Consider the following 23,791-nt stretch of genomic DNA (forward strand, 5'->3'; position numbering starts at 1 on the left):
ATAAATTAGAAGATATAATATTGTTAAGATGTGTAGTCTTCCCAGATTAATCAATAGATTCAAGGTCATCCTTATCAAAATCCCATCAGGCTTGGGATGTTTTGGGGGTATAGAAACTGACAAATTGATTCTAAAAGTTATATGAAAATGCAAAATATTTAAGAGTAGCCAAACCATCTTTAAAAGGATGAATTAAGTTGGAGAAATTACAACCCGATTTCAACGCTCATCATAAAGCCATAGTAATAAAGACAATAGGTCCTGACATTAAGTAAACCTACATATAAGTGGTTACTTAATCACTGACAAAAACTCTAATGTACTTTTAAGTTTTTTTAAGACAATGATGAGTGAATATTCAATACCTAAATATTGATATGAAGGAAAAATGAGCCTAGACTTCTTTGCTCACAAAAGCACTAAAATTAGCTTCAGAAGGATCACACATTTAGCTATAAAAGCTAAAACTGAAAACCTTTTTGAGAGTATCTCAACCTTCTAGGGTAGGCAAAGATTTCTTAGAAAACAAAAGGCATTACAATAAAAGATAAGAATGTTAACAGGATTTCATCAAAATTAAAAACTCTGCTCTCAGAAGACAAGTTTAGAAATATAAACCAAGAACTAGAATTCTGTATTTTATTTTACTTTTATTTTATTTTATTTTTTGGTGGTACTGGGGTTCCTGGAAACTCTTCTACCTCCGGACTATACTCCCAGACCTATTTTATATTTTATTTGGAAACAGGGTCTCTTAAGCCATTGCGGCTGGCTTCGAACCTGCACGATCCTCCTATCTCTGCCTCCCAAGCGCGGGGATTACAAGCGTGCGCCACCACGCCCGGCTTAAAATACCGTATTTAAATACAACTGAATATGGCTTCTTTCCAGAATATATAAAAAATTTCTATAACCTTAGTATTAAAAGACAACTCAGGTTTGGGAACAACTGGAATTCTTACATACTATTGTAGAATTACAAAATATCATAGTCATTTTGGAAATGTTTATATTAGTCCAAAGCGGAAAATAAACCAAATGTACATTCACAGGAAAATGGATAAAACAAACTGTGACATACTAGTCAATGGAATTGTATCAGGGGAAAAAACATACCTACTTATATAATGGCATGAATCTTATATTTAGGCTGAATACAATAAACTAAACACAACAGAGTTTGAAGTATACTTTCATTTACATAAAGTTCTAAAGTAAGCAAAAATAGATATGGTACTAGAATTCAGGAGAGTAATGGCCTTGGAGAGTAACTTTCTGAAGTCACGGAAGTGTTCTCTCTTGACTGGTGGCTATAACATACCACCATACAACTCATCAGGACTCATCAAAAGTGCATGCTTAGCCGGGTGTGGTAGTGTACGCTTGTAATCCCAGTACTTGGAAGGATGAGACAGGAGGATTGCAGGTTTGAGGACAGTCTCAGCAAGTAGTGAGACTCTTAGCAACTTAGAGAGATCATGTTTCCAAATTAAAAAAAAAAAAAGAGGGGGCTGGCAATGTAGCCCAGAGGTTCAATCCCCAGTGCCACATAAAAAAAGAAAAGCTGGGGGTGGTGGCGCACACTTGTAATCCCAGCATTTGGGAGGCTGAGAAGAAGTATCACAGCTTCGTGGTCAGCCTCAGCTACTTAGTGAGGCCATCTGCAACTTAGTGAAACTCTTTTCAAAATAAAGAATAAAACATAGGGTTGAGGCTGGGCGTGGTGGCACACGCTTGTAATCCCCGTGCTTGGGAGGTGGAGACAGGAGGATCATCGCGCAGGTTTGAAGCCAGCCATGCTAGCTTAAGAGACCCTGTTTCCAAATAAAAAGTATAAAATGGGTCTGGGAATGTAGCCTAGAGGTAGAAGGTTTCCAGGAACCCCAGTACCACCCAAAAAAAAAAAAAACAAAAAAAAGGGTTGAGGGTGTGGCTCAGAGGTAGAATGCCCCTAGGTTCAATCCCCAGTACTGAAGAAGAAAAAAAAAAAGTTTATTTTGGGGCTTGGTGTGGGGCTTGGTATGTAGCCCAATGGTAAAGCACTTGCCTAGTATGTGCAAGGCCCTGGGTTCAATCCCCAGCACCACAGGAAAAAAAAAAAGTTTATTTTTTAAAAACTCAGCATTAATATTATTTTAAATAGCAAAGAAAAGGGAAAAAGTCCTGAAAGATAAAGAAAAGTGCACACAAACCTTTATGATCTGAGCTAGAGACACACTTTCCTGCTGAGCGAGGGAGATGCCTCTGACCCTTTCCACATCTGACAGCTGGCGTACTGACTCCTCAATGGCACTCAAGTAACTGAGCTCTGCGGCCATGCGATGCTGGAGGCCAGCGGGAGAAAAACGCTGTGGACCTAGAGGGCACAACAAGTAAGTATTAACTGGAAAAGCTTACATGAAATCTATTTCTCATTTTAAGACCCTAAAACAAACCTCCTTTCTTCTATAGGAAAGACAGTAACTTACTAGTACAATGTGTTTCATCAGCTGTTTCCCTTTATGTGTGCAAGCACATGTTTCCAGTGGACATGTACACCTATACACACTCTGGAATCCATATGTGGCATGCATTTTTAGGCGAGTTATGACTAATGCTGGCAACATGGGAAAGGTCATGACTATTGAATCTCTCATGCTTTTCAATATTAAGTGCTTACAGTTTTTGTCTAATACTACTTCAAACAGTAATCACATTTACTTGAAATGACATTTTCCTACGGCTCAACTAAAAGAGAAAAAGAAGGAATTTCCAGGGAAACAACAGAATCTCCTTTTTAGACTGGTAACTGCACAGATCCACTTACCTGGTGCTGACACCATCTCTGAGGCTGCTCTGCTGGTAGCCAGGTTCTCATCAGTGAAAGGCACACCTGGCTTCGATACTGTGGTTGGTGGTACCATTACTGAGGACTTAGATCTTTCTAATGTAGTCCCAGGAAGGTCAAACTGTAACAATTTCTGGGAACTTGGAGATAGAGGAGAAGTTGGAGTCTTCTGAGCTCTTCCTTTGTCTGATGAGACACTAGAAGTTTTGTTTCATAAAGTCATTACAGAAAATAAACTATTACAAATGAACAATTCATAAAAATAACATGCATTATTGTCTTTACCAATATTAACTTTAACAAGCTATGATTTAGGCATTTATTTGTTTACCAATAAAAATTCCATTAAAAATAGATCTCAGTATATTACACAAAGTACTAGAAAAAGTACAAAGTCACGTTAAGAAGAATAAATTGAAGCTGGGTGTGATAGTGCATGCTTGTAATCCCAGTACTTGGGAGGCTGAGACAAGAGGCTCTCGAGTTCAAAGTCAGCCTTGGCAACTAAGTGAAGCTCTTAGCAATTTAGTGAGACCCTGTTTCTAAAGAAAAAGAAAGAGTCTTGCTAAGTTTGGAGAGCCTTGAATTCAGGATTCTCCTATCTCAGTTTCCCAAGTACTGGGATTACAGGCATATTCCACCATGCCTGCTTGTAACTTTAATTCTGTATGAATTACAGTATAAAATATACATTACTTTACCTCACAGAATGCACAGAAAGTTCTTCCAAAGTGTTCTCAGTGTCAAGAGTCTGCTCATAATCTTTAAGGGAAAGTCTGCTGCTGGCCCCAGACTTCTTTCCTTGCTGGGAGCTGCGCTCTGAGCCAGACTGTACTTTTTCCTCATCAACATGTGAGTTTTGAACATCTCCAGTGAATGGATCCAACCCTGTAAAGTAAAGTTCTTATAAAGCGGATTCCAAATATCAGAGTTACTAAGAGATAACAACTGATAAATTATACTGTACCTAAATACTTAAAAAGTGACTTATGGCTGGATGTGGCGGCACACACTTGTAATCCCCGTGCTTGGGAGGCTGAGACAGGAGGATCGCATAGGTTCGAAGCCAGCCTAAGTAGCCCAGAGGTAGAAGGCCCTGGGTTCCATCCCCAGTACCACCAAAAAAAAAAAAAAAAAAAAAGTGACTTATGTTTAAAATTTGTTTTCTATATCTAAAATATAGAAGGTTATTTTTCTACCTCCATTTAAGGAAAATAAAAAATTTTCCATTAATATCCTCTACTTGCTACTAGTAAATTCTTCTTAGCTCAACTAGTAATAAAACATAATAATCATTTAAACAAAAGAGTTTTTTAAGGATAAAATCCAGAACTGGGAGAAAAATGGTTATCAACTACCAATTGAACTACATAACTCTTTTGAAAGAATATATGGCAAGAACTATGTAACTAGAGCCATAAAAATGTTCATATTCTCGGATTAAGACTGGCTTAGAAGCCGGGTATGGTGGCAAACTCTTGTAATCCCAGCACTTGGGAGGCTGAGACAAGAGGATTGCACAGGTTCAAAGCCAGCCTCAGCTACTTAGGCTCTCAGCAACTTAGTGAGACCCTGTTTCCAATGAAAGTATAAAATAGGCCAGGGAGTATAGCCTGGTAGTAGAAAAGTCCCTCGGCTCCACATCCAGTACCACAAAAAAAAAAAAAAAAAAAAAGAACCTATGCGATCCTCCTCTCAGTCTCCCAAGTATCAAGATTATAAGCGTGTGCCACCACGCCCAGCTTCAGATAAGAAAATTTGAGGATTATATTTAATGATACTCAGACTTCATTCTATATTATTTCTTAAAATTTTTTCTTGCAGTCCTGGGGATTAAACCCAGTGACATTCTGCCTCCTAGCCCTATTTTACTTTATATTTTGAAATAGTTTTTAAAAAGCACTTGCAAGCAGAGCATGGTGGTACACGCCTGTAATCCTAGTATGTGGGAGGCTGAGATAGGAAAACTGCAGGTTCATGGCCGGCCTCAGCAGCATATGCCCTCTGCAACCTAGTGAGACCCTGTTTCAAAATATATAAAAATAGAGCCGGGCGTGGTGGCACATGCTTATAATTCCAGTACATGGGAGGCTGAGACAAGATAGGAAGATCATGGTTCAAGGATAGCCTTAGCTACTACTTAGTGAGGCCATTTGCAACTCAGTGAGACCCTGTTTCAAAATAAAGAATAAAAAATAGGGCTGGAAGTGTAGCTTGGAGGTAGAATGGCCCTGGGTTCCATCCTCATACCAAAAAAAAAAAAAAAAAAATACATATGAACTGGGAATATAGCTTAGAGGTCGAATGTCTCCAGGTTTCATCCCCAGTGCCACATTTTAAAAAAGGAATTGATGCCAGGAGTGATGGCACATGCCTATAATACCAGGATTTGGGAAACTGAACCAGGAAGATCACAGGCTCAAGGTCAGTCTCAGATACCTAGCAAGACTCTTTCAAAATAAAAATAAAGCTGGGCATGGTGGCGCACGCTTGTAATCCCAGCACTTGGGAGGCTGAGACAGAAGGATCGTGCAGGTTCGACGCCAGCCTCAGCTGGATTAAGAGACTCTGTTTCCAAATAAAATATAAAAAATAGGTCTGGGAGTGTCTCCAGGAGTTAGAAGGTGCCTGGGTTCCATCCCCAGTACCACCAAAATAAAAATAAAAATAAAAAAGATTGGGGGTATAGCTCAGAGGTAGAATACTCCTGTATTTAATCCCCAGGACCCAAAACAATCAACAACAACAATAAAACCCAGCAATTACAAAGCAATATTATCTACATTTGTTTTTTTTTAAATAAAGTTTTATGTGTGTGGTTTTATGTGTATACTGAGAAAACAGGCAGCAAAAATGTTAATAATTATTATCTCAGAATGATCAATGCAGATTTATGTTTCTTGGATGAGTATTTATTTGTAATTTTAGTTTTTTATCATGTATTCCTTTTGTCTTACAAAGTTATAATGTTATCTATCAAAATACATAATCACAAAAATAAATTTGAAGGCTAATTACACTGTCATAAGTTCCTCTACCTGCTTACCGAATCAAGTCATAATTTTAGATCACTACCACAAAATCACTGGGAAGAGGAAAAGTTAGCATATAGAATTCCACTTACATTCTATCTTTTCCTTTTTTCCTTTCTTTCCTTTACAAGTAGATGAACGAGATGATGCAGCAGAGAGGGTTCCTGATGAATGTGAGGAGGCAGCGTCCAGGGAGGAAAGGTCATAGGCAGGCTTCCTGCTAGGATGGGCTTCCTGAACGCCTAAACTGCTCTCACCAAGACTGCCAACGAAAAAGTGACAAGTGGTGAAAGAAAATACAAAACATCAGAGGGAGCCTGCAAATTCCATTTCAAAGCAGCTCTGGGCCTATGGTGTAAATGCCATGAGGAAAGCTCACCTCTTGAGCTGAAAAAAGATATGGACAAGAAGTTATCAATGAAATTAAATGGTGGTAAACACAATCCCTATTAAGATACCAATTTCATTCTTTATAGAGCTAAATAAAATAAAAAGATAGTCCTAAAATTCATATGGAAACAAAAGACCCAGAATAGCCAAAGCAATCCTGAGCATGGGGCAGATGCCTGTTATTCCAGTACTTAGGAGGCTGAGACAGGAGGACTGCAGGCTCAAGACCAGTCTCAACAACTTAGCAAGGCTCTCAGCAGTTTAATGAGATCTTGTTTCAAAATAAAATATAAAAAGGACTGGGAGTGTAGCTCAGTTGCACAATGCCTCGTTCAATTCTCCAGTACCAAAATAAAAAAAAAAGAAAAGAAAGAAAAGAAAAGGAAAAGGAAAAGAATCATACAGGAGACATCACAATACCTGATTTCAAATTATACTACAGAGTAATAGTAACAAAAACAGATACCCAAAGCCAGGCGTGGTGGCGCACGCTTGTAATCCCCACGCTTGGGAGGCAGAGACAGGAGGATCACGCAGGTTCGAAGCCAGCAGCGCGCGCTGGCTTAGGAGACCCTGTTTCCAAATAAAAATGTAAGAATAGGTCTGGGAGTGTAGCCCGGAGGTAGAAGGGCTTCCAGGAACCCCAGTACCGCCAAAAAAAATATATGTATATATATAATACACAGACCAATGGATTAGAATAGAAGATACAGAGACAAAACCTCACATGGATAGCCAGCTGATTTTTGACAAAGGTGCCAAAACATATACAGGAGACAACAAATAATGTTGGGAAAACTGGAAGCCCCCACGTAGAAGAATGAGATTAGACCCCTCTCACTCTGTACAAAAGTCAAATCAAGATGGATCAAAGACCTAGAAGTTAGACCAGAAATGTTACAATACTAGAAGAAAACAAAGGAATCAACTCTCCAACATATAGGCACTGGTAAAATTTCCTGAACAAGATCCCTAAAGCTTAGGAAATAAAATTGAGAATCAATAAAAGAGATACCATCAAATTAACCCCTGAAAGAAATTTAGATTGTAATCAAAGATGGCATCTAACTGGCTGACATACAAGGATCACAAGTTAAAGGTCAGCCTCAGCAACTTAGTGAGACCCTATTTCAGAATTAGAAAGAAAATAGGGCTGGTGGTGTAGAACTCCCTGAATTTAATCCCCAGTACCACAAACAAACAAGCCAAAAAAAAAAAAAAGGCAACTTTTTTTTTTTTTAATGGTACTAAGGATGAAAGCCAGAAGCTTCCCTCCTTAGTAACATAAAATAATAACTACCTCCAGCTACACCCTCAGTCCAATGTTTTATTCTTTATTTTGAAACAGCATCTCACTAAGTTGCGGAGGGCCTCACAAGTTGCTGAGGCTGGACACAAACTTGTGATCCTACTGCCTCAGCCTCCCAAATGCTGGGATTACAAGTGTGAGCCACAACACGTGGCTTCTATTTTACTTTTTTTTTTTTTTCAGTACTAGGGGTGGAACTCAGGAGCATTCTAACTTCAAGCAACACCCCCAGCCCTATTTTTTATTCTTTACTTTAAAACAGGATTTCACTGAGTTGCAAAGGACCTTGCTAAGTCGCTGAGGCTGTCCACAAACTGTGATCCTCGTCTCAGACTCCCAAATGCTGAGATTACAAACTTGTGCCATCACGCCCAGCTGCTATTTTATTTTTTTAACTTATGACCATAGTCTGGATTCTTCTGGCTCAATTTCATATTGGGGGAAAAAAATCTCAGATGATTTGTTTACTGAAGTGAAACCAATAATTTCAGACATATAAGAGAAAAAATATATATAATGTTGAACACTAGAAAATGTGGTCTCAATTTCTATTTAAATGTGTAATTTTATACAGCATAACTACTTTCCCTCTGATAATCTTATAGAGAACAATAATAACTTTTTTTTGGTGGTGGTAGTACAGATTGAACTCAGGGGCATTCTATCTCTGAGCTACATCCACAGCCCTATTTTACTGTTTTTTGAAACAAGATTTGAGTATCTGAGAGCCTTCCTAAATTGCTAAGGATGGCTTTGGACCTGCGATCCTCCTGTCTCAGCCTCCCAAGTACTGGGATTACAGGTATGTACCACCATGCGTGGCTGAGAAAAATAATTTAATGTGTTCTGTATTAACCTGGAAACAAAACGAACCAAATCATATTGATGACGAGCTGAGAGAGAGAGAGAGAGAGAGAGAGAGAAAGAGAGAGAGACTGACTTTTATTTTATTTTTAAGTCTTTATTTTGAAACAGGCTCTCACTGAGTTACAAAGGGCCTCACTAAGTAGCTGAGGCTGTTCACGAATCTGGATCCTCCTGTCTCAGCTTCCAAATTCTGGGATTACAAGCCCTGTTCAAAATAAAGAATAAAAGAATAGGGCGGGGGTGTAGCTCGGAGGTAGAATGCCCTGGTTTCTACTTACCCCCAGTACCACACACAAAAAAAAAGAATGAAATGAAGCTGGGGGTGTAGCTCTGAGGTAGAATGTCCCTGGGACCTATCCTCAGTAACACACACACACACACACACACACACACACACACACACACACACACACAAATTATTACATGTGACCACGGAGTTCAGTATCTATCTTAAGTGCCTCAATTCTACCAAAGAAAACCACTCTTAAGCTTCTTATATTACTATATCACAGGACAGTTTCTCAATATTATCCTCTACTGTGGACTCAAAGATTGATCTGACGACCTAGACCTGACTTCTCGGATTTCTCGTAACAACTCTGTGAGGAAAGCAGGTACTATTATACCCCCATTTTAGACAAGAAGACTAAAGACGGGGAGGTTAGTAACATGCATAAATATGAGCAATGAGTACTGAAGAGAGCCAGCAGTCTGGATCCAGAGTCCTCTACATGGATCTTTAGGCAAGCAACATCTGACTGCTATTCAGACCACAGTTCTCATTTATACATCTTTTTCACTCTTCAGACTTTATTCCATACTGCTAACATATTCTTACTTAGGTTCGAGGGTTGATTTTCTTTCTGTTGAAGTCACACTCCCTGGTGAGGAGACAAAATCATCTTCATAGGAAACACTGCTTAGAGGGGTTACAACGGCATTCAGAGGCTGAGATGCTGATGCTCCTCTGTCCAATCTGTCTTCAAATCCTGTTAAAAGTAATAATTGACACATGGTTAAAAATAAAAATAAAAATATAAGTAAAATATTCCATAACATGGAGATTTGTAACATGAATTTACTGGCAGTTTAATTTGCTTTTATTACTGCTTCTTTTCAATTTACTTTTTTTATCTAACAATACATTTTAATTTATTAGAAAAAATTTCAAACATACATGAAAATAAAACAGCATAATAAAACTAATATATCTATCATCCAGCTTTAACAATGACCAACATATATGCAATCTAGTTTCAATTAAACCTTCTATTCTCAACTACCAAACCCTGCACACATTATTTTGAAGCAAATCCCAGATATCATTCCATTTCTAAATGTTTCAGTATAATCACAATATCATAATGAAAATCTAAAAATAAAAGTATTGATTAAAGTACTTTGCTTTCATCAAAAAAAATTTTAAGTTACCACCAATACAAGTAAGTGACTAAACAAAAGAGAAATAATTAAGAATCTGTACATGATCATAAAGAAATGTCTAAATAAGTCATATTTGCAGGATTTCAGAGATTAAAAAGGAACTTTAAAAGTTAACTGTCTTGCCAGGCGTGGTGGCACACGTTTGTAATCCCAGCATACGGAGGCTAAGACAAAAGGACTGCAGTTCATGGACAGCCTCAGCTACTTAGCGAGGCCCTTTGTAACTCAGTGAGACCCTGTTTCAAAAATAAAAAGACTAGCCGGGCGTGGTGGCGCATGCTTGTAATCCCAGCATTCGGGAGGCTGAGACTGGAGGATCGAGGTTCGAGGACAGCCTCAGCTACTTAGTGAGGCTCTTCGCAACTCAGTGAGACCCTGTCTCAAAATAAAGAATAAAAAATAAGGCTGGGTGTGTAGCTTGGAGATAGAATGCCCATGGGTCCCATCCCCAGTGTACCCCCCAAAAAATTCTGACTATTAAAGTTATTTTGACAAGTAGTAAGATAGTTGTTTTCATATTAGAAATTTTACTACATTGCCCCTCTCAATTCATGACAACTATATTCCAAGGATCCACAGTTACTGTGTTAAAAAGTTTATAGATTTAAGTATGTAACTATGGCCACAGAAAATCTAGTATATGATATATGCCAAATTCCAAACATCATATACGAATTTCTCTAAACAAGATAAAAATTTCTACAAGTCAACTATTGTTTTATGACAATAACAAGTAAAAACTAGAATTTTAAAGATTAAAAATTAATACTGTAGTTGACATTTGCAGGTAGTTCAGATGACTAATATGAATTATAAGTCTCAATTATTTTTATAATACACAATGAAAAGTATATACTTAATTATATCACCTTGTACAGAAATTATGAAATAATTTATCTTAAAGAAACATATAGCTGGTGTAAGCCTGTCCCATTTTTCTCACCTTTTCCATACAACTGATAGGATTTGGTAAAAATATTAATGACACTGTGTGGACTTCCCTTTGCCAGTTCTTCCCATGGTCCTTTGCTTTGTGTGCCACCTATATGCCCCAAAAGTGGCAAGAATTTCTCAGCTTCCTTCTGAAACTCTTTGATGGGTTCATAAGTATTTCTTTCTCCAGCACAAAATTCCTTTTCTTTTAAGATTTCTGCTACCTTCAAGAGGGGCCGTCCATTCCGGCCTCCCTCTTCCTCAGAGAGACTCCCCTCACTAAGAAGGGGTCCTTCACTGACAGAGTCTATGCTGGAACACAGAGACATTTTGGCTTTTTCTTGAGAACAGGCTTGCATATCAGAACTGGAAGAGTCAGTCTGCTTCTTACACAACTGTGCCAGCAGCCCTCCTGGTCTGGGACCAGCAGATCTCATTCTGAAGTTTGATATGGCACTCTGAGGTCTTATCGTCTCAGGAAGCTTTTTAAATTCACTAAGGTTGCCCACACCAGGAAGATCGTCGTCAAAAGTTGCATGAGATACACAGGTTCCCAGCATCTTTTGAATTTGGGCAGAGAAAACATCTTCAGTATCCTCTTTCACAGGTGGGCTTACAGCCTTGGTCCATGGTCCATCTTCTAGAGGTACTTGCTGCACATCGTACTCAGTGTTCCATACAGACCCATAGTTAATGTTGGCCCCAGCTAACTTTTTGGCTTCGTTTTCAATCCTGCTGGACAAAGAAGCAGCTGTTGCTTTCAAGGCTTCAATACGATCCAGCTTACTCTTATACTGGCTGGCACTAGGTTTTAACAAGGCATCTGGATGAGCGGCTGGTGAGGTCAGATATGTTTGAGGTGTAAAAGTTAATGGTCCTGAAGCCATATTATGATTCTTCCTGGATGGTAAAACAGATTCAAAATCCTTATGTAGAATCCCTACATGCTCTAGATTCAGGAGATGGGAGAGTAAATTTCCAGCTGTTCCAACAAGAGGTTGTGGTTGAGAATTATGAATTCGTGGGCTCAGTCTGTCGGGCTGCATCCACGTGGGTTCCATCAGGTCCTTTCTGGAAATGAAAGTCACATGTTAGTTAACCTGGCAACTCACCACCAAAATACCATTTTTCCCTCTTTTTGTGGTGCTAGGAATTGAACCCTGGCGTCATACACTCTAGACAAGCATGCTACCACTGAACTACAATCCTATCCCAAACCATCATTTTTTAAAACTTTGTGGTTTTTTCTGATTATAAGAGTAATGATCATAGCCTATCAACCAAAAAGAGCTATGTATTTTTACTGGTATTGTTTGCACAAAAATGGGATCCTACCATACACACTGTTTTGCAAACTGCTTCTTCAAACTAATTCAATACATTTTTAAACTATTAATTAGAGAAAAGGCAATAAACCCTTTAAAGTCTGTGGACAAATTCCTTAATAATGTTGGGTAAAAGGAAAATGCTTAAGATTACTAAATACTACTGCAGGCATGATACTGATTATAACAATCAAGATTTTTTTTTTTTTAACTAGGGATTGAACACAGGGGCATTCTAACCTCCAAGCTACACCACCTTTATACTTATTTTTATCTTTTTATTTTCTTGAAACAGGGTCTAAGTTGCTGAGGCAGGCCTCAAATCTGTGATTCTCCTGTTTCAACCTCCCAAAAATGGGATAACAGGCATTTGCCACTAAGCCTGGCTAAGAAATATTTACTAAATGCCTAAATACTAAATTACTAATATTTACTAAATGTCTGGGCGCAGAATGAAGATGCTGTCACCAACATTATGCGTTTTCACCTAGGTTCCCAGACTAGACACACCCTACACATTAGGGGTAATTAGGAGAGTTTATCGGAGGCTGATGCCAGCTACTAGGAAGACAGACATAGCACAAGATAATGTCTGTGTCTTGCACATTATTTTTGGAAGATGACATTAAGATATGCTTAACAAGGTAGACATGGTGGCCCAGGCCTGTAAACCCAGTACTTGGGAGCCTGAGAAAGGAGAGTCACAGGTGTAAGGTCCACTTAAACAACATAGCCAGACCCTCAGAAACTTAGTGAAACCCTGTTTCAAACTAAAAACCAGGATAGTACTGAGGGCACAGCTCAGAGGTGAGACATGCCTGGGTTCAATCCTCAGTACCACAGACACAGACACACACACACACAGAAAGAGAGATAAAGACAATGTATATACAGACTGAAGCATCACACTATGCCTCATAAATACCTATGATATTTATGTGTTAATTACAAATTTTTATTTTAAAAGGAAGAAAGAAAGGAGGGGAACTAGTGCAAAGTAGTAAAGTTCTAACAATAAATTTGTGTTTTATTTATTTTTAAGATTGAATAATCTATTTAGAATTAGAAACACTAGAAAAGGCAAAAATCGAAGACATGAACCCAGTAGACTGTATCTGATAATATTACCATGCATGAAGTCTAAAGTGTATTTACAACCTCCAGTAATCACCTCACTTCCTCCTTGGCTGGGAGGCAGTATGTAGAGTATTCAAAACTCAGGCTTCTGAAGTCAGATTGCCGACGTTCACACCCATCTCTACCACTAACCTTTGAGAAAGTTGATCAGATTCCAGGCCTTGGCCAGGCAAAATACCACACGCATATAATCCCAGTACTTGGGAGACTGAAACAGGAGGATGGCATGTTCGAAGCCAGCCTCAGCTACTTAGTGAGGCCCTCCACAATGTAGTGAGACCTTGTTTCAAAATAAAAGACTAATAGGGCTGGGGGCATAGCTTGAAGGTAGAATGGCCCTGGGTTCAATCCCCAGTACCACAAATAAATAAATAAATAAATAAATAAATAAATAAATAAATAAATCTTTCTCTTCCCCAAATGAATATTATTGCAAAGTATAATTTGGAGCCATGTTATCTTTCACTGTGATTTATCCAACCCAAACTCGCACTGTATGTTTGGCTCAATGAAGGCAAGAGTACTTCCAGTTGTAGAACTGACACTGACATTGGATTAAAGCACAGGCAAAATTTGAGCCACTTAGAGCAGGACATAAAGTAGGTACAGCTACATGCTATACAACTACCCACTAGAAGATATTAATCAATTTCCAAATAAACTTCTTTGTCCTCTTGCTCACAAAGACAATCAACAAAATTCATTGAGCACAGAACACTAGACTTTATAAGACAAAGAGAGTCAGGCATGGTGGCACACATCTATAAACGCAGTACTGGGGAGCATCATAGTTTCAAAGCCAAGCTCAGCAAATCAATGAGGCTCTTAGCAGCTTTTCAAGACCCTGTTTCCAAATTAAAAAAAAAAAAAAAAAAGGTCTGGGGGCTGCAGCCTAGAGGTAGGATGCCCCTGGGTTCCCTCGCCAGTATAACACACAAAAAAGACAAAACATAAAAATAGGGCTGAGGGTATAGCTTAAAGGTAGAATGTGCCTGAGTTCAATCCTCAGTACCACCAAAAGAAAGAGAATAAAGCCAGGCATGGTGGCGCATGCTTGTAATCCCCGTGCGTGGGAGGTGGAGACAGGAGGATCGCACTGGTTCAAAGCAAGCCGCGCTGGTGTAAGAGACCCTGTTTTCAAATAAAAATATAAAAATAGGTCTGGGAGTGTAGCCCGGAGGTAGAAGGGCTTCCAGGAACCCCAGTACCACCAAAAAAAAAAAAAAAAGAAAAAAGAAAGGAAGGAAGGAAGGAAGGAAGGATGGATGGATGGATGGATGGATGGATGGATGGATAAAAAAGATGAAAAGAACCATAATCTCTTTTATCCCCATTTTACCTTGCAAGAGGCTGTGGAGGTTCTGACAGGGACATGTCACTACTGGAAGATGCACTTGGGGGGCGCTCCTGTCCTTTGTTTTCTTTGTCAGATTCTCCAGATGGCTGATACCCTGGTCTGGCCTACAAGAAAAGGACATCAAATTCACCTGACACCTATCATAGAGAAATATTCAGAGAGCTCAGAAGATAAACACAAGTCACTCAGCTTTACACATATCATAAAACCACAAGACTGTTCCCCTCAAACATAAAAATACACATTTAGTTTGCCTTTTATAACCATTACACTCAATAGCAAAACATCATCTAAAATCTAACAAGGGGCCAGGCGTGGTGGCGCACACTTGTAATCCCAGCACTTGGGAGGTGGAGACGGGAGAATCGCAGTTCGCAGACATCCTCAGCTACTTAGTGAGGCCCTTTGCAACTCAGTGAGATCCTGTTTCAAAAATAATGAATGAATGAATGAATGAATGAATGAATGAATGAATGAATGAATAAATAGACTAAAAAATAGGGCTGGGAGTGTAACCCAGAGGTAGAATGCCCCTGGGTTTTATCCCCAGTACCACACACACCAAAAAAAAAAAAAAAAAAATCTAAAAATGGCTCTGAATCCTAACTATAAAACTAGGCAGAAAAAATACCCTTTATTCTTATTTTATTTTAATGTGGAGTGTGTACTCATGATTGAACCCAGGTACATTCTGCCTCTGAGCTATACCCCTAGCCCTTTTTACTTTTTGTTTTGAAACAGAGGCTTGCTAGGTTGAAGAGAGTCTCACTAAATTGCTGGGGCTGTCCCTGAACCTGTGATCATCCTGCCTCAGCTTCCCAAGTAATGGGATTATAGGTACCACTATTCTCAGCAAGTAATATCCTTTATAAACTAAAATTTTTTCACCTGGTAAGTAAAAATAACATAGTACCTACCCTTCTCATGGTTCTGAGGATTTACTGAGTTTAAGCCCATATGTAAAGCCTTTTTAAAAAGTATGAAGTACATAGTGAATAGTTATTATTCATTTTTTTAATTTTTTGTGGTACGGGGGATTGAACCCAAGGGTATTCTACCTCTGAGCCATACCCCCAGCCCTATTTTTCAATCTTTTTTTTTTTTTTTGTGGTACTGGATGTGGAACCCAGGAGCTTTTCTACCTCCAGGCTACACTCCCAGATCTATTTTATATTTTATTTGGAAACAGGGTCTCACTAAGTTGCTGAGAGCCTAAGTAGCTGAGGCTGGCTTCGAACCTGTGCGATCCTCCTGTCTCAGCCTCCCAAGCGCTGGATTACAAGTGTGCGCCACCATGCCTGGCTCTTAAATCTTTATTTTGAAACAGGGCCTCACTAAGTTGCAGAGGGCCTAAGTAGCTGAGGATGGCCATGAACCCGCAATCCTCCTGTCTCTGCCTCCCAAGTAATGGGTTACAAGTACGCACCACCACACTCAGGTCTCTGTATTTTTCACATTACTCTTTGTATGCAATAAATTTCAAGAAAGGCAATAACCAGTATAAATATTATCTGAGCACATCTGAATATTAGGAATGGTGGGTAATTTTTAAATAGTACAGATAGCAAATAAACTTCCCCTAACCATGAATGACTCCCCTTTGTATTTATGTTACTATTATGACCTGTATTTCCTGCGTGACGTGTTGGTTAGCTGGCTCTTCCAGCGAGGGCTTCTCTAGTAGCAACTTGGAGTAGGTTTCCTGGAGCCGCCTGGCCGCAGACGGGTCAGAAGGAGGCACAGTCTTTGCCTTGGTGAATGCTTCTTTCTGTTTCCGGTAGAGCTCCTGCAGCCGCTTGTTCTTCTGCTCGGTGGCCTCCTTTTGGGCCTTCTTCTCTTCATTCTGCTTCCTCTTCCTTTCCTCCTGCTGTCTAACAATGTACTGGCGTACCTCGTCTGTGTCATAGTGGCGCTTTTTGGAGATGACAGGGGGCTCTTCGTTGGCTGCTACTTTGTCGGGTTTCCTCTTCACTGGGCTGTGGCTCCTAGCAGCCGGCCCAGGCACTGATGCCTTCTGATTCTGTAACTCTCCAGTCTCTGGCCTCGAGGTCTGACTTGTGGAATCTAGCTGAAGATCATCAAGAATGCCACGAATTTCTACAGGTAAGAAGTCCTTATTTAAGGCAGCACTCTCCTCCTGTTTACTGTCGGGAAGAGACGGAGCTAATTTCTTTATGTTGTTTTCAGACCGAGCTCTACTTCTTGAGCGTTCTGAGGTTCGTGGAAGATGTCTATGTGAAACATCCAACCTGGGATCAGATTCTGCTCTTCCAATGTGACCCCCTGCAACAAATGACCTGTTAGTGATGGGTTAAAATTCTATATTCATTCCTAAGATTAGCTGCACTAAGAAAACTAGGAAATTTTACTTAATCTTCCATTCAAATTCAAATATCCTTCAGTCTTCTAAAGAACAGGATAAAAGGAAATAAAAACCCTCCCTTTGTGCAGCACTAAAAGAATTACAATCTTCAGAAAAACCTTCCTGGGATCTTTAATGCATCTTTAATATTTCTGGGAAAAAAGATTAATCATATGAATGATATGAATATTTAATATTACTATTTCTTTCCCTCTAGCAAAAAGCTGTTTAAAAATAAGTAATCTGGGCTTGTGGTATAGCTCAGTGGCAGAGCCCTTGCCTAGCATGTTTGAGGCTGTAGGCTCAATCCCTAGTGCGGCAAAAACAAAAGCAGCAAAAATCAATAGTCTTTTTAGTAGATTCTTGATTAGAACCAAAAAAATGGAAAATATCTTACAAATCATTAAAAGATCAATAATAGTTTTTTAAAACTTTGTAAAGATCAGACAGCATATGCCAAATCCAAATAATTTACTGATGTCTCTAAATATTCTAGAACACTGACCCGTTTTATAGTAACATAAAATGACACCATATTAAAAGTTTATCAAAAAATGTCTGAAAGTTTAATTTATATTCTTCTTCATAAACAAAGATTAAAACTGGCCTCATATATGACTACATTCACATTTTAATATCTCTAAAATAAATCTTCATATGTCCCTTCTCTTTCTGTACTTGGCTAATCTCACTTAACATATGTGTTCTCTAATATGCTCAAGCTAGGGAGTAAAAGGGATACCAGAGGGACTCCAGCAAAGCCAGAAAGGAAGGGGAGGGGAGGAAGAAGGCTGAGGTTAACTAATGGAAAAGCTACATTCAAATATATGAATATACACATACATGTGAATGTAACATTGTTAATTGGGAGGGAGAGAAAAAGGGAAGCAGGGGAGGGGAGGGCACCAAGCACTGTGTGAATGTATGCCATTGTCAACACGATCCACACTATGATGTGAGACTACAGTGCACCAATAAAACAAAAAATAAATAAATTAAACAAGTCTTCAAATTGCTTATTTGTTTTTGAGAGGAGAGTCTTGTGAAATTACCCAGGCTGGCCTCAAACTTGAAATCCCCTCATTTCAGCCTCCCATGTAGATAGATGGGGTTACAGGCATATGCCACAGTGCCCAGTTTAAGTCTTCAAATATGTTTAAAGGCTATTTTGCATTTTACCCCATTTCCAAATAAAAAGAATAAACTTCAGAAAGAGGAATATGAAACGCATAATATTCGAATATTATTAGAATGCCTCCTCCATGCAGCCAACAATTTTGACCTATTTTGCTTATTCTGAAGTCTTAGAAAGTAGAGCACTGCCAACTAATTAGATGGCACTCAGTAATTATTTGTTCAATATATGTTAAGCCTCAAAAACTACAAAAAGCCAGACATGATGGTGCATGCTTGTAATCCCAGTACTTGGGAGTCTGAGACATTAGGATAGCAGGTTCATGGACAGCCTCCGCTGCTTAGTAAGGCCCTCGGCAACTGAGCGAGACCCTGTTTCAAAATAAAGAATAAAAAACAGAGCTGGGGGAGCTGGGTGGGATGGCACACACTTGTAATCTCAGTACTTGAGAGGCCGAGACAGGAGGATCCAGGTTTGTGGTCAGCCTCAGCTATTTAGCAAAGCCATCTGTAACTTAGTGAGATCCTATTTCAAAATAAAGAATAAGCCAGGCGTGGTGGCGCACACTTGTAATCCCAGCATTCAGGAGGCTGAGACCTGAGGATCTCGGTTCGCAGACAGCCTCAGCTACTTAGGCCCGCCACAACTTAGTGAGACCCTGTTTCAAAGTAAAGGATAAAAAATAAGGCAAGGGATGTAGCTTGGAGGTCAAATTCCCCTGGGTTCCATCCCCAGACCCGCAAAAAAAAAAAAAAAAAAAAAAAAAAAAAAATCGGGCTGGGTGTGTAGTCAGAGATAGAATGCCCCTGGGTTTAATCCCCAGTACCCCCCCACACACACACACACAAATAAAGCTGGGGTTGAGCTCAAAGATAGAAATCCTTAAGTCCAAGCCAGGCGTAGTGACGCACGCTTATAATCCCTGCACTTGGGAGGCTGAGACAGGAGGATCACACAGGTTCGAAGCCAGCCTCAGCTACTTAGTGAGGCTCTCAGCAACTTAGTGAGACCCTGTTTCCAATATAATATTTTTTTTTAAAAAAAAAGATCTGGGAGTATAGCCCGGAGGTAGAAAGCCTCTGGGTTCCACCCCCAGTACCAAAAAAAAAAGCTACAAAGAATAGTAGTACTGCACTTATATTCTATTGATCTTTGACAAAGGAGCCAAATACGTAAGCTGGAGAAAAGAGCCTTTTCAATAAATGGTAATGGAAAAACTGACCCTCCACTTGTAGAAAAATGGAATTAATCACTTGAGATGGATTAAAGACCTGGAGGTTAGACTAGAGTCTATGAAGCCGTTAAAGGAGGACATAGGCTCAACACTCCAACATATAGGCACAGATAGGAACTCCCTCAACAAGACCCCCGAAACTTAAGAAATTAAAACAAGAATTAATAAGTGGATGGCATCAAACTAAAAAGTTTTTTCTAATCAAAGGAAATCATCAAGAGTCTAAAGAGAAAGCCTACAGAAGGGAAGAAGATTTTTACCAGCCTTCCCTCTGACAGAGGTCTACTATCCAGAATATACAAAGAACTTAAAAAACAAAAAACAACCCAATAAAGAAATGGGCAACTGAAATGAACAGACATTTCACAAAAGAGGAAATACAACTGGCCAATAGATACATGAATAAATGTTCAACACCATTAGCAATCAGGGAGATGCAAATCAAAACTGCACTGAAATTCCATCTAACACCAATGCAGTCATAAAGAAGTCAAATAACAATAAATGTTGGTGAGGCTGTTGGGTAACAGGCACTCTTCTACATTGTTGGTGGGATTGCAAACTAGTCCAGCCACTATGGAGATCGGTGTGGAGAGTCCTTAGAAAACTGGGAATGGATCCACCATACGATCCAACCATACCACGACTGGGTATCCTTCCTAAGGGGTTGAACCAGAGAACTATAGTAAGATATGCATACTCACGTTCATTGCAGCACAATTCACAGTAGCCAAACTATGGAATCGACTTAGGTGTCCAACAACAGACGAATGGATTACAAAATTATGGGAAATACACATAAAAATTCTACTCAGTGATAAAGAAAAATAAAATTATGAATTTCTGGGAAGATGGTGGCGGCCATGGTCGCCAATGCGACAATAGCTGGCAGTGGCCAAATAGCACAGGTAATCCTCTGAGAAACCTTGGACATAAGATTTTGGCTAAATATCTGATTTGGACAATATATAGAGACATTTATAGCCATGACTTCCTAACAAAAATATAAGAAGAGAGAGACCAAGATGGTGGAGACAGCGGCAGCATCGGCGGCCAGTATTTGGGAGAGGTAGATAAAACCAGTCCAACCCACCTTGAACCATTGGAGAAATCTCCCTGAAAGTAGACTGCTCCTGCCCCACATGCTCAGGAATTCTGGACAACATACTATGTAAGAAAAATGCTCAGGAGGAGGGTCAAGATGGTGGCAGTGGCAGCGGCCAGTATTGGGGAGAGGCAGGTAAATTTATTCTAATCCACCCTGAACTTTTGAGGAAATCTCCCTGAAAGTAGACTGCTCCTGCCCCATATGCTCAGGAACTCTGGACAACATACTATGTAAGAAAAATCTTCAGGGCGCATCAAATGGAGCCCCGCATAGTCGGATCGGCCAGCACCACGTGTCCCGGGAGCCAAGGGCACTCCTGGCTGCTGCTTTCTTCTGCGCTGCACTGGGGCTGGGTTCGCTCAGAGCAGCAGAGCCCACTCTCCATGGTTAAGCTGTGGGCCTCCGCTCTTGGCAGGGAGATAAAACACATTGCTACTAAGTACTTGGGCCCCCAACTCCTGCAAAAAACATGTACTGTTTTCTTTTATTAAAAAATATTAGTCAGGTGTGGTGGCTCACACTTGTAATCCCAGCATTCGGGAGGCTAAGACCTGAGGATCGCGGTTCACAAACAGCCTCAGCTACTTAGTGAGGCCTTCTGCAACTCAGTGAGACCCGGTTTCAAAATAAAGAATAAAAATAGGGCAAGGGGTGTAGCTCAGTCAAATGCCCCAGGGTTCCATCCCCAGACCACACACACACACACACACACACACACACACACACACACACACACACAATATATATATATATGTTGAAGAGGAAGGAAGATGGCGGCGGCTGCAGTTGCAGCTGCAGCAGCAACCATGACTGCAGCCGTGATGGTTAGTAGCAGCCAAATAGGATATGCATCCCCCTGAGAAACCCTGGACAACATTTTTATTTTATAGCTGAATGGGACAACACACAGAAACATTTCCAGTTAACACATCCTATCTGAAATATAGGAAAGAGAGTGGAAAATGGCAGAATTAGAGGCAAGACTGCAACATGGCGCCAGCCACTGCAAGAAAAGTGATTTTTGGAGGGATATACCAGAAGAGATCAGAAAACAGACTGCTCCTGCCACCCATGCACAGGAACACTTAACAACATACTCTAGGAGAGACCAAGAAGGCAGTGGCAGCCAGTATTCAGGAAAGGAAGACAAATCCAACCAAATCCACCTTGAATTTTTTTTTAAATCTCTCCAAAAGTAGACTGTTCCTGCCCCACATGCTCAGGAACTCTGAACAACATATTATGTAGGAATAAGTTTTGCGGAGATGTACCAAAATGGCGGTAGCGGCGGCGGCCAGTATTCAGGAGAGGCAGACAGATCCAATCCACCTTGAATTTTTTAAAATATCTCCCCAAAAGTGGACTGCTCTTGCCGCACACGTGCAGGAATTCTGGACAACCATACTATGTAAGAAAAATGTCCGGGGCAAGTTGGAGGGAGCCCTGTCCATATTGCTGGGCCGATTCGCTATGCCAGAGGTCCTAGGAAACCTTAGCTCATGACCACTGCGCTCCTCTACGCTACGCTGGGGGTCCGGGTGTGTTTGGAGCAGGGAATCCCACTCTCCGTGGTGAGGCTGTGAGCCTCCACTTTCAGTGGGAAGATAAAATCCATTTCTGTTATGGAATTGGGCTCTCAGCTTCTGCAAATGACGCAAGCTGTTCTTTCCTACTAAAATATATATATGGAGGAAAATAGAAACCTCTGTAAATGTCACACCCACAGTGACAGTAACCAGAGCCTGCCCCATGGTGAGGCTGGGTCTGGAGCCAGCAGGCCGGGCCCAGAGCCTGCTGTGCGACAAGGCCGGGTCTGGAGGCAGCGGGCTGGGACCAGAGCCTGCCGTGGGACGAGGCCGGGTGTGGAGCCAGAGAGGCCAGGACCGGAGCCTGCCACGGGGCAAGACCAGGTCTGGAGCCAGTGAGGCTGGGCCCAGAGCCTGTTGTGCAGAAGGCCTGGAACTGGGGCCTGCTTCACAGCAAAAGACCAGTGGGTTTCTTCAACTGTGTGGCCAGGAAGCAATAGAAGCTGCCGCTGCCTCACCTAATCTCTAAGCAGATTTTCAGACCCAAGTGACCTCTATTTAAAAAAAAAAATGGCCGGGCATGGTGGCACACACTTAATCCCGGCGCTTGGGAGGTGGAAACAGGAGGATCGCGCAGGTTCAAAGCCAGGCTTACTGGCTTAAGAGACCCTGTTTCCAAATAAAAAAATATATAAAAATAGGTCTGGGAGTGTAGCTCGGAGGTAGAAGGGTTCCATCCCCAGCACCACCAAGATAAATAAATAATTGGTTGTGAGTGGATCATCCTGAGAGCTACTCACCTTCTGGCTTTCAGGTTTTCAGTAAGTGGGAATAAATGTGGAGAAATAGAAGCTCTAATACATTGTTGGTGGGAATTCAAGTTGGTGCAACCACTTTGGAGGACAGCATAGAAGATCCTCAGAAGAAGGAAAACGAACTTACCATATGATCCAGCAATGCCACCTCTGGGTGTCTACCAAAAAGAATGAAAACCACAATACCAAACTAATGCATGAACAACCATGTTCATAGCTGCACAGTTCATCATTGCCAAACTGTGGAATCAGCCAAGATGTCCTTCAACCAATGAGTGGATTTCAAAACTATGGAATATATACACAATAGAATTTTGCTCAGCCATAAGGGAGAACAAAATTATGGCATTTACAGTGAAATGTCACACAAAAAAATAAGAAATCAGATGCTTTTCTTTATGTGCAAAATATTAGGGAGAAATGGGTAAGAGGAGGAGCTCTACATGAAGAAGGGACCCTATAGAGGAGCAATGAAGGTGACATATCTGAGGGGTAAGAGGGAGGACAAGGGAAACTCTTTAAAGCACACGATATACTTAAATATATTAAAGTCAATCAGGAAGCCAAGCGTGGGTAAGTGGGAGAGGGAGGGAAGGGGTTAAAGATTGGGTAGGGGCTGATTGGGTGATGTGTGCATGAATATCTCTAGAAGTTTTTTTTTCCACATTGAGATGTATGACTACAATATACCAATAAAAATTTATTAAAAAAAAGAAAAAGAAAATTACATTATTTGCAAGAAAATGAAGGACCTGGAAAACATTATGTTAAGTGAGATTAGCCAATCACAGAGAGTGAAGGGTCATATGTCTTCCTTAATATGTGCAGGATAGGAAGTATCTGGGATACAAGAGAGACTCCAGATGATGAGGAGAAACCTCAGGGGAGCCAGGGAGGAAATATAAGGGTAGGGGTGTAGGAAGACTTTGGTTCATTAATAAAAATACTGTCATAGATTATGTGTACACATGTGAACATATACCAATGTCAA

At 40.3% G+C, this 23,791-nt stretch overlaps 1 protein-coding gene across 2 annotated transcripts in view; it reads right to left on the reverse strand.

The window, feature by feature from the left end:
• CEP350 (centrosomal protein 350) overlaps positions 1-23,791 on the reverse strand; it is a gene marked incomplete at both ends in the record, with an annotated part of 132,441 nt that overhangs the window by 84,402 nt on the left and 24,248 nt on the right. For both annotated transcript variants that reach the window (XM_080698608.1, XM_080698607.1), the window contains 8 exons: positions 2,187-2,356; positions 2,807-3,024; positions 3,529-3,715; positions 5,952-6,121; positions 9,264-9,414; positions 10,812-11,872; positions 14,603-14,724; positions 16,245-16,903. In XM_080698608.1, coding sequence (XP_080554734.1) covers positions 2,187-2,356; positions 2,807-3,024; positions 3,529-3,715; positions 5,952-6,121; positions 9,264-9,414; positions 10,812-11,872; positions 14,603-14,724; positions 16,245-16,903 — 2,738 coding nt within the window. The remainder of the gene's footprint in view (positions 1-2,186; positions 2,357-2,806; positions 3,025-3,528; positions 3,716-5,951; positions 6,122-9,263; positions 9,415-10,811; positions 11,873-14,602; positions 14,725-16,244; positions 16,904-23,791) is intronic.

The sequence above is a fragment of the Muscardinus avellanarius genome (assembly GCF_963383645.1).
Source record: "Muscardinus avellanarius genome assembly, chromosome: 7".
Taxonomy (NCBI): Eukaryota; Metazoa; Chordata; class Mammalia; order Rodentia; family Gliridae; genus Muscardinus; species Muscardinus avellanarius.